General features: G+C 34.2%; 1 protein-coding gene across 1 annotated transcript in view; it reads right to left on the reverse strand.

Moving 5' to 3' along the window:
• Window positions 1-12,411, reverse strand: part of MON2 (MON2 homolog, regulator of endosome-to-Golgi trafficking) — a 193,764-nt gene that overhangs the window by 98,093 nt on the left and 83,260 nt on the right. Inside the window, 7 exon segments of the mRNA XM_037848170.1 lie at window positions 116-291; window positions 1,783-1,893; window positions 3,059-3,160; window positions 11,294-11,384; window positions 11,473-11,546; window positions 11,629-11,709; window positions 12,089-12,193. Of these exon segments, the coding sequence (XP_037704098.1) occupies window positions 116-291; window positions 1,783-1,893; window positions 3,059-3,160; window positions 11,294-11,384; window positions 11,473-11,546; window positions 11,629-11,709; window positions 12,089-12,193 (740 nt within the window).

The following is a 12,411-nucleotide window of genomic DNA, read 5'->3' on the forward strand; positions in this document are numbered from 1 at the left end:
ATTCTGGAACTTAGACTTAAGCAGGAAGGTTATACCTAAAAAAATCACCATTATTGCAGGATTTTAGGATTCATTCACTTTCTACCTCTATCATTTTTGAATGTTAAACACTTACCCTTGATCATTTCTGATTGCTCCCATGACTCCAAGTACTAATGGCCATCCAGGCCCAAGACAGTCTCCCTGACTCTGCAGAATCTGCAACACACATTCTAATTGCTTGAGTCGTATATCAGGGTGGTTAATATTGGACATCTCCTTTAATGGGTTCAATAAAAGCAACTGCAGCCTCTGAAAAGGGGGCAGAAAACTAATTAGGAAGAGAAGACCAAAAAGACAGGAAGGCTTTGCTGTTGCCTTTTAAGTTTAAATTCCCCTCCACTCAGATTGCTGCAGTAAAGAGAAATAAACATTGTATACGATTTCTCTAACAGTAATCATTAGAGGTTTATTTGTCATTTATCTCTTTTTTTTAAACAAGAGAAAAGAAGAATTAATTATCAAAATGTTAGTTTTCAGGATAAATGGAGCTTCCTTATTTTAAAAGACACCAATTATAGACCTATAAAAATGAACCTCACCAAGGAAATACATATCTAGCTGTATCTGGAGAGGGGAAAAAATTCCCAATTTCTAAAATTACCTTTCATTTGCTTTATCAATGTATGCCATACATTTAAATTTAAAATTCAAGTGTAATGTAATAAAAGAAGCTATAACACCCCTAAAGAATGAACAAATATGGCAGATATTAACAAAGATGACATAAAACCATGAAATCTGTTGGAGTATTAAAAAAGCACTTGATTCCATCCTTTCAGCATCTGAAAACAGCTGACTCATTGTTAATTTTCTTCTTCCTAAGGATTCATTTACTTGGTTCACTGATCGACCAAACATTAAGCTCTCACTATGTGCCAGGTACTAAGCTGGCAAGGGATATTAAATAAAAAGGCAAGGTTTTTCTTTTCAAAAAACTCAACTTGTCATAGGGAAAAATAGGAAATCAATAAATGTAAGCTGTATAAGAGCATGAACCTTTTCTGTCTTGGTCATTATTCCACCCCAAGCTAAAACACTGTCTGGCACACAATGTATAGGCAATAATTATTTGTTGAATAAATTTGTAGAATACAATTACAGAACAATAAGCGTATAAGAGCTATGGGAATGGTTATTAAAAGCTTCATTCCTACTCAGTCTTGAAACAATAAAACTTTGGTGAACTTTCGAAAAACTAAGATATATGCATATGATTAAGAGTGTTAGGACAAAGGATTCATGACACAAAGTTAACTTTGGAAATATAAAATGACTTTTAAGTTATTTAAAAATAAAAATCTATTTTATTATGCTCACCTCTTTTGCTACTTGTTTTCTCCCCATGTAAGGGTAATAAGATAGAAAACAATCAGAGGCAGGTAAGGACCAAAGCAAAAGAGGATAATAAAGTTGGGCCCCATAAACAAGCCACAGCACTGCATGAAGAGGGAAACTTTTAGACCAGGAGATCAATCATAGGCAATTTATTAATTTAGTTCAGTATCATTCACAATTGTTCAAAATTTTTTATAAAGACAATCCTAAAGATACAACAGGCATTATCAGTTCGCTTTAAGAGATCCATGGCCTACATACAAAATAGAATATTAAATAGCAAAAACCTATTTTTAGAATTCTCTCCACTTGATAATTTTTTAAAAAAATAATTACATATGTGAAAGGATGATTTTATATTAATTATTCTTTTATAAAAATGAGATAGGAGTCTCCTCATATTACCTGGTTTTGTGAAAGTGGAGGATCATGGTTAAATGTTAATCCTGCTTTAATAAGTGAAGTTAAGGCTTCTGCTCCCCATTCTCTCATTCGAGAGTTTGGATGCTGGCAGACCTAAAAGTATATACATTGAACAAAAATTAAATAATTTATATACTTAAGATGCAAATCAGACAAGTTGGGAAAAGAAAAATTAAAAAACATATTTTCTGTTCTTTATGCAGCTTAAAAATTATACCAAATTATAATCAGTAAGGGTTGAAAGAAAAATTATATCCAAAATGTAATCAAACTTACCTTCTGAATATGGGACAAGAGGAAGCAATAGAGAAACAGAGAGGAAAAACATGAAACTAAAATCACAGGGAAAAAAAGGATTTCATGAAAGTAAATTATACGTCTTCACAGTAAACGAAAGAAGCAAACTGGCACCAAGGTTCCTAATTTAGTCTAAGCTCATAATCAACTATTGTGTTAAAATTTTAAAAACTGCTTGTTTGCCGTTTGACATGAATGTCCAGTAAGAAGAAATCTGCATATATCCTTTGATAATTCATAAAAGTCTTCCCAATAAAATGAAAAAAAATTTTAAAAGTTCATGCACATCCTTACTAAGGATTGTATCTTTCTTAGGTTACTAAAAACAACATAAAAGACTCTGGTAACCTAAACCTAAAGTGAACACAGATGCCAGGAGAAGGAGCTGGTTATTAAATAGCAGCTAATTCTTAAGGATTGCCCCAATTTGAATACAAGAGAACACAAATCCAGATAAAATTCCGGGTGGCATTAACAATAACTAGTGATACTAATCAAGTTTTTCCCTTTGTAGAAGGACTATCTCATAATCATAGCAAAAGGTGTAAATGAGGATTTACTACTAACTCTCAGCCCCAATTACCTTAAATCGTTCCAGAACTAGCTGGAACCTTAAGTAGTCAAGAGACTGTATAAAAAAAGAAAGAGGTCCCAATCTAACAGTTAATGGAGGGATTTCTCTGGTATTTCTCAATTTAAAATTTCCCCAACTTTTAGTCAACAAAAGCAATCTACTCCTTTACCAAACCAATTTCTGTATAATTTTAGTCCTGGATAAAATATAGAGCTATAAGTACAAGGACAGAAAAGAAAAAAAAAAGTTAACACTGATTTTTCAAATGGTTATCCAGAATCATTAGTCCAATGTAATTATTCTGGTAATATAATCATATGCACAAACAGTAAGTCATTCAAAATCTTGTAACAGAAAAATTAAATATATTTAAGAAAAATAGGTTACCTCAAGTAGATGGCCAGTAAGGGGTCTCCATAAAATTTCAATTCGGTGCATGTTAACTAAACCAGTTTCTAACAACTTGGCAACAGCAAAAAGAGATGGTTCCTAGGGAGAAAATGTATTACATTTTGATAGAAGAATTCTGAGTACTTTGACTATAAAAAAAACTAAAAATTCAAAAATTGTATCAGCCACACACAATGACTAGTCTTCTGAGCAGAAGAAAAGAAACATTCTTATTATGAAACTCTTATTAAAGTGTCCAGGTTTTATGTGTGACTGTCAGGAAATCTGAAAAATACAGAGGGGAGAGAGCAGAGACTAGGGAAAGAAATACAAAGTCAAGAGTAGAGCAGAGGAGGAGCTAAGATGGCGGCATAGAGAGGAGTGGAAGACTGTTAGTCCCCCTGAAACAATTCATAAATGACCAAAAAACTAGTAAATAACCTAGAATAACTGCAGGAAGATAAATGTGACTGTCCACTCATCATCCACCAACCTGAACTGGGAGGAATGCCCGAGATCACAGCATAAAATCTGTAACTAAAAACTGCGGACCCACACTGAGAGCCGAGAGCCCCTCCCTCATGGAAGCGTCGCGGTGCTAGAGAGCAGTACTCTCCAAACAAGCTAGTGTACCTTAGCCCAGCTCCAACTGGGGTTTTAATGATAACTGCTCAGTACAGACAGCGAATCACCAACAAGCAGACAGAGGCTTTTGGTGACAACTGACCTTGGGAGAGTCGGGGGACATATCTGTCTCAGGACAGGGAGCCCGGAGGATTGGGTGCTATCTTTGGCTGATAGGTGAATTTGGGAGCTTTCTGTCCCTTTCTCTCTCTGTGGAGAAAGACTCAGCCGTTTTCAGCTGCAGCACTTTGCAGTAAAGAAAGCCTCAGCCATTTTAAAATCGCAACACTTTGACCAGCAGAGTCAGAGAAACGAAGAACTTATTGATATGCACATGACCTCTCTGGAGGGGGCATAGCTTCCCAAGAGGAAAGGGAGGGGCCCAGCTCTACTGGCTGCCTTACCGGAACCAGACCCCAAAGCCTGGGGGAGGAGAACCACAGGCCACACCCTCTTACACAAGCTGGTGATAGGCTGAAGTTGCACCTACTGGGCAGAAAAGCACAGGTGTGTCAATCCTCTAAGAAAAACCATCAGGGAAACCAGATACTGAATATTTCCTCCTTCTGTGACCTGAGCCTGTTCTCGTCTGGGAAAACCTGATTGGCATGGCCTAAGGAGGTCAGATGCCTACACAACAGAAAACTACAACCTACACTAAGAAAAATGAAGTTACGGCCCAGTCAAAGGAACAAACGTACACTTCAACTGAGATACAGGAGTTTAAACAACTAATGCTAAATCAATTCAAAAAGTTTAGAGATTTGGCAAAACAGATAGAGGCTGTAAAGAAAACACTGGGCATACATAAGGCAGAAATCGAAAGTTCAAAAAAACAACTAGCAGAATCTATGGAAATGAAAGGCACAATACAAGACACAAAAGACACAATGGAAACATACAACAGCAGATCTCAAGAGGCAGAAGAAAACACTCAGGAATGGAGAACAAAATACCTGAAAGCCTACATGCAAAGCAGACGGAGAAAAGAATGAAAAAACATGAGCAACATCTCCGGGAACTTAAGGATGAAACAAAGTACAAGAATGTACATATCATTGGTGTACCAGAAGGAGAAGAGAAGGGAAAAGAGGCAGAAGCAATAATAGAGGAAAGAATCAATGAAAATTTCCCATCTCTTTTGAAAGACATAAAATTACAGATCCAAGAAGCACAGCGTACTCCAAACAGAAAAGATCTGAATAGGCCTATGCCAAGACACTTAATAATCAGATTATCAAATGTCAAAGACACAGAGAGAATCCTGAAAGCAGCAAGAGAAAAGCAATCCATCACATACAAAGGAAGCTTCATAAGACTATGTGCGGATCTCTCAGCAGAAACCATGGAGGCAAGAAGGAAGTGGTGTGATATATTTAAGATACTGAAAGAGAAAAACCGTCAACCAAGAATCCTATATCCAGCAAAGCAGTCCTTCAAATATGAGGGAGAGCTCAAAATATTTTCCAACAGACAATGAGAGATTTTGTGAACAAGACACCTGCCCTAAAGGAAATACTAAAGGGAGCCCTACAGAGTGATAGAAGACAGGAGTGCGTGGTTTGGAACACAATTTTGGGAGATGGTAGCACAGTAATGTAAGTACACTGAACAAAGGTAACTATGAATATGCTTGAGAGAGGAAGGTTGGGAGCATGTGAGACACCAGAAGAAAGGATGAAAGATAAAGACTGGGACTGTGTAACTTTGTGAAATCTAGAGTGTTCAACAATTGTGATAAAATGTACAAATATGTTCTTTTACGAGGGAGAACAAGCAAATGTCAACCTTGCAAGGTGTTAAAAATGGGGAGGCACTGGGGGAGGGATGCAATCAGCATAAACTCTAGAGACTGTAACTAATAGAATCATTGTATTATGCTTCCTTTAATGTAACAAAGGCAATATACCATGGTAAATGCAGATAAGAGGGAGGGATAGGGGAGGCATGTTAGACACTTGACACTGGTGATGTTGTGTAACTCTTTACTCTACTTTGATTTAAGGTTATTTTTCCTTTTGCTGCTTCCTAGCTGTCATTTTTTTTCCCTCTTTCTTTTGCCTCTCTACCTTCTTTGACTCTCCCTCCTGCCTTGTGGAAGAAATGTAGATGCCCTTAGATAGATAGTGGTGAAGGTGGTGAACACATAAATATGTGACCATACAGAGAACCATCAATTGTTTACTTAGGATGGAACATATGGTGTGTGAACAAAACCATCTTAAAAAAAAAAAAATGGGTTGATGACAAAACCTCGAGGGCAATATACTGAGTGAAATAAGCCAGACACATAAGGACAAATATTGCAGGGTCTCACTGATAGGAACTAATTATAATATGTATACTCATAGACATGAAATATAAGATACCAAGATACAGGATGAGGCTTAAGAATGGGGAGTGGTTGCTTAGTATGAGCAGAATGTTCAATTAGGATGAACTTAAATGTTTGGAAATGAACAGAGGTGTCGGTAGCAAGATGTGAGAATAACTAACAGTAACGAATGGTGCATGAACGAGGTGGAAAGGGGAAGCTCAGAGTCATATATGTCACCAGAAGGAAAGCTGGAGGTCAAAAGATGGGAATGTATAAAACTGAATCCTATGGTGGGCAATGTCCATGATTAACTGTACAAATATCAGAAATCTCTTTCATGAACCAGAACAAATGTATGACAATACAATTAGAAGTTAATAATGGAGGGGCATATAGGGAAGAAATGTATACCTATTGCAAACTATATACCACAGTTAGTAGTATTTCAGCGTTCTTTTATAAACAGTAACAAATGTACTATACCAACACTACGAGTCAACAATTGAGGGGGGTTGGTTAGGGATATGGGAGGATTCAAGTTCCCTTTCCTTTTTTTTTTTTTTTTTCATCTTTCACTTTATTTCTTGTCTGGAGTAATGAAAAGTTTCTAAAAACTGAACAAAAATTAAGTGTGGTGATGGAGGCACAGCTGTATGAGGGTACCAGGGGCAACTGATTGTACACTTTGGATCTTTGGATAATTGTATGGTATCTGAACAATCTCAATAAAAATTAAAAAAAAAAAAGAGTAGAGCAGAAATCAGGGCTGTCAGTTTTAGAAACTGAGAGAATAGAAGAGACAGAAGACAAAACAGTTCTCTAAAGTTACTGGCATGTCAATAATTAGAAAGCTAGGAAATCAGTGTACAAAACATATGGCTAAATTAGACCACTTGGTCCATGAATTTCATAGTTTCATTGAAGAAAATCAAAGGACAATTATTTCTAATCCAATGCAGGTAACAATGCGTAAACGTAAATTTATCTGACAAAAACTTTGAGTATTTTCTGATGGATGGCTGTGGTATATCAAACAGAGACATGGAACTAAAAAAAGACAGACCAACTTAAAAAAAAAATCATGAGAATAATAATTTTCTAATTTTTTTAAGGAAAAGATCTTATCATTCTATATCCTTAACATGTTTACAGTGCTCAAAAAATTTTAATTTGGAAATGTTTGACATCATCTTTCTTTCCTAGTAGAAAGCAAATACACTAGAGTATTAAGACAAATATAGATAGGTTAGGGTAACTCTTCTTGCATGTGCTAACCTTATAGGCACTCTAAGAACGTTTGTAGTAGAAAATTCATGATTCTAGAAACAATATGGTATAGTGGTTAAGACTGTAGCTTGTGGAGTTTTAACTGCCTAAGATCTAACTGCCTAAGATCTCATCTCAACTCTACCAATTAACAACTATGAAACCTTGGGTAAACTACTACCTCTTCTCAATGTTTTTTATTTTTAATCTGTAAAATGGAGATAACAGAGAACCAACTAATACTACAGTACCTGTATACCTCATGTTAGAAAGTGCCTGGCAACATTTATTCACTGATGGTGGGAATGAAAAACGGTACAGCTACTGTGGAAGACAGTATGGCAGTTCCTTGGAAAACTAAATGTTGAGTTGCCCTATGACCTAGCAATTCCACTACTCAGTACACACTCAGAAGATCTGAAAGCAGGGGCACAAATAGACACTGGTACAATGTTCAAAGTGGCATTATTCACAATTACCAAAAGATGGAAACGATCTAAGAGCCCATTAACAGATGACTGGATAAACAAAATGTGGTATATACATACAATGTAATATTATGCAGTAATAAGAAGGAATAAGGTCTTGAAGTGTATAACAACATGGATGAACCCTGAGGACATATAGCTGAGTAAAATAAGCCAGACACAAAAGGACAGATATTGTATGATCTCAGTAATATGAACTAACTTGAACATGTAAACTCAGAGTCTTAAAATGTAGAAAACAGGGTACCTAGAGACAGACAGAAGCTAGAGAAGGGGGAGCAGTCACCAAATGTGTACAGAATTGTTAACGAGGTTGAACTTAAATGTTTGGGAATGGACAGAGGTAATGGTAGCTTGTTCTTGAGATTATAAGTAATAGTAATGTATTGTAGGTGAATTTGATTGAAAGTGGTTATTTAAAGTCATATATAAAAATAAGTTCTTGCATGAGCTACTACAGATGTAAAAAAAATAATAGAAATAGAGGGGTATATAGGAAAAAACAGCTATTGCAAACTATGGACTATAGCTAACAGTAATATTTTAATATTCTTTCATCAACAGTAACAAATTACTACACCAATACTATGGGTCAACAACAGAGAGGAATAAGGGGTATGGGAGGATTTGAATTTTATTTTTTACTCTTATTTCTGGAGTAATGAAATGTTCTAAAATTGATCATGGAGATGTAGTTGTACATGATGATACTGCAAGCCAGTGATTTATACTTCAGATGGTTTGTGTATGTGTGAATATATATCAATAAAATTGAAAAAAAGAAAATAAAGTGTTTGCAAATAATAAGCCCCCAAGAAATGTTATCTATTTCTATATCAACAAGAATGACATCAGCAGCAGCAGCATTTTAACCAGGATGTCACAGGAATCACATGTAGCATTTAATGAATGTCTAGATACACAGATCCCATGAAGATTCTGACTCAGGAAGCCTGGAATGTGACACTGACATCTGTATGTTTAAAAAACTCTATAGCTGACTTTGAGACACACCAAAAGTAAGCCACTAGCAAGGTAGTTAAAAATTGAGTTTTGGAATGATACATGTGGGTATAAATCCAAGCTCTACCAATTACTAAGTAGGCAACCTCAGGTAACTTATTTAAGCTTTCTGTTTTCCCATCTTTATCTATAAAAAGGAGGATATTACCACTTCACCTTACAAAGTTTTTTAAACAAAATAATTTAAGTTAGTGCTTGTATACGGTAAATACTCGAACAATAGCTGCTTATTATTTCTGTTGTTGTTATACTAAGCTTGGTATGGTAATATGTATGCAAAAGGATCATCAGCATTACCTTCTTCTAAGAAAAACTTTGCAAGTTTTACCATAAGCTACCCCATACACATTAGCACAAACTCCTGAAATGAGGATCAAAACTGAGATGACTGGTCACTTTCAAGTCACACTTGAAGAACATTGATATATATATATCAATATATATATATATGACTTTAATCCCTAGAATATTTAACTCACTCAGAACAGCTAATATTTATAAACTTTTGTTTAAATAATGCAAAAAACTATAAATTTTCTACTCATTCTAACATCTGCATATTTATAATATTTATAGAAGACACAATTGAATAAAAAACTGTTTTATAACCTCCATCTAAATTGTTTTATAAAGCTTACACTTTAATACTTTTATAAAGCTTATATTATTTCCATTCCATATTTACACTTCAGTTTGCAAAACTAAATTCTAAAAAGGATACATGTGAACCTATTCCTAAAAAAGTAATCTCTTTTCCACTTGGTGTATCCACTTGTTCAACACTTGTCCCCTATAAGCCTCCCTGAAAGACGGCATCTATTCCTACCACCTTCTTAATAATTATACTCTTCAAAGATAACAATAAACTATTAATCATCACATTTCCTAGTTTCTTCTCAAACCTCACTGATATCTTTTTTTTTTTTTTTTTAATTTCATGACACTTTATTTTTAAACAGGTCACCACACAGAGCTTTTGGCCCATTCTTCCATTACACAAGCTAAAAATGCTTGCTCAGCAGCTGAGGGTCACCCTTTAGTAACATGTTTGACAGTGAATAAAAATCCATATAAAACAAATAATCAAGTAGTTTCCATAGGAACACAGATAATTGAACCTCACTGATCGTGACTTATTTGATTCCATGAACCTGCCCTTTTCTATCTATATAAATCTTAACATTCCTTCAACATCCAACCCCAATCACACTAATCTTAATTTATCTTAATATAAATATGTACTAAAAACTTCTCATATAACATCATTTAATATCTATACTATTGATTCAGACTCCTACATCATCTTAACTGCCACTTACTCATCAGCCAAGTAGCTTATATGCTCTTTGAAAGTAGAAATTTCATATTATCTTTATATCCCCTAGCAGGGGGATGCATATAGTAAGCATACTATGCTTGCTGAGTGAATACTTAAGTTTTCAAGACATAAGATTTAACATATAAACTTGCCCAGATTTCACCATGATACTCTATTAGAAACAGTTAAGTGTTAAATTGTAATCTGAAAGATGTAGGTTATTCAAGATATCAAGAAATTGTTAATTTCACTATATTTTATATCATTCTTGCCTTGATTTGGAACAAACTATAATACATCTGCATGGCATTTACATATTTATGTAATTCTGTATCTGTGTACTATAATATATGAAACTTTGCTCTAGCAACATAATTTTGGATCCTACAGTTGGATGTTAGTTACAAAGCCAAACTCTCAGCTTTTTAATCATGTTTTGGACTGTCTTCACTTATTTGTAAATGATATAAACACAAATTTTCTTGCATTTGCCAAGTATAATAGAATATATTTTGAGTACAGAGTAATGTTCTTTATTTTGTTTTTTTTAACTTCATCAAAAAATTAAAAAACAAAAATTAAAAAAAAACATTTCAAACAAAACCAAAACAAAGGAATAAGAAAAAACAAATAACCTAAAATAACTACATTGCTTCCAACCAGAGTAATGTTCTTGAAGCGCTAATATTCAAAAGCACTGTTCTATTCACTCAGTCAATTAACAAAGAAAAATTTAATTTTCAAGGTATATTCTCTAGGATAGTAACATGAAGGGAGAATCATTAACTTCAAACAGAAACGATTAGCTCCTTATCTTCCATTTCAATATGGACAAGAGGAATGGAGACACTGACATATATTCCTTGACTTAAATCTTAAATTACCAGAATCATAAATTTATACCTTGAATTACAAGTAATAACTGTGACATTTTATGGAATTCATTCATTAAAATAGTGTTGCATAATTATTGATAAAAATATTCAGGACACAACAGAAATGAACACAACTGAAAACTGCAATACATACTTAGGCATATCACAAGCCGAATCATACCTCGTTTACTCTCCCTTCAATAAATATCAAATATAAATGGTAAAAGTCCAATAAATTATGATTAGCCAATATTACAAAGAGTGTACTGCTAATTGCTAAATAATGTGCTATATTTAAAACAGAAAGGTAGAATATCACACCTTATTATTTCCATAGGCCATATCCATTGCTTCTAGGGATAAGGAGCAAAGCGCATTTATTAAATGATGTAATGATACGTCATCAAGATACCTAAAACAAAAATGAAGTAATAAGACATACTGATCTACAATATATACCTAATAGTTTCTATCAATCAAAACAAAAAACTGACTCTTACTGTGAGCTTTCAAACAATCTTGACAGTATATTGGAAATCACTGGTAAATCTGTCATAACTGCTGTTGTTAGAACCTAAATGAGAAATAACATTAAATGTTAACGTTATGAACATTCTGGGAAACATTAATTGTAAAAAAAAATGACTACCACTTACTGTACTGGGTCCTTCTACAGCTCTCCCAGGTTTCAAAGTACCACCACTACTAGGTTTTAATCCCAGAATCCACACAAGATGCTGTAAATTAAGAAAAAAAAAAAGAAAAAAAAAATCAAAACAAATTTATAAAATTATAAAAATTCTAGTAACTACAATTAAAATTAGTAGTAACTTCTAATAACCAAAATTAAAATCAGTAGCAGGCTTTCAATAAATAAAGTGAAAATCAGAAGTTAACATTCACATAAATACTTACTACACCAAACCTAGGCAAGGGAACTTGGGCAGTTATGACAAGCGTGCCATCACATCATACAATATATTCCATGTCCTTTTTCCTTTCCAACTGTTTTTCAAACTTACACTATTGCTCAGGCCTTTCCAAAGCACCAACAAGCATTACTTAGTTTAACTGTTAGCATTTAGATAGAAAAACCACCCAGACACTAGAACATACCTGTAGAGTTGCCAGGACAAGCTGCCATGATGTACCAAGAACAGCCCCATGGCAGTGTGCCAGGTTAAGTAAAGTCCTCATACACTGGATATTTTTGGAAGTTAGCTACATAAAAAGGGACACATTTGCAGTAATTGTTATTCAAATATCTTTTTAAATAAGAAACAAAAATATTAAGAAAATAGGTTTGAATGCCTATTTTCAATGATTTTGTATAGAACAAATTCATTTGAATAAAGGTTGTGTTATCATAGTTGGTTATAATAATGTCAACTGCACAGTTAACTAGTTTCTTTATAGTACCATCCAGATAAAATACCATA

The sequence above is a fragment of the Choloepus didactylus genome, chromosome 8, assembly GCF_015220235.1.
Source record: "Choloepus didactylus isolate mChoDid1 chromosome 8, mChoDid1.pri, whole genome shotgun sequence".
NCBI classification, from domain to species: Eukaryota; Metazoa; Chordata; class Mammalia; order Pilosa; family Megalonychidae; genus Choloepus; species Choloepus didactylus.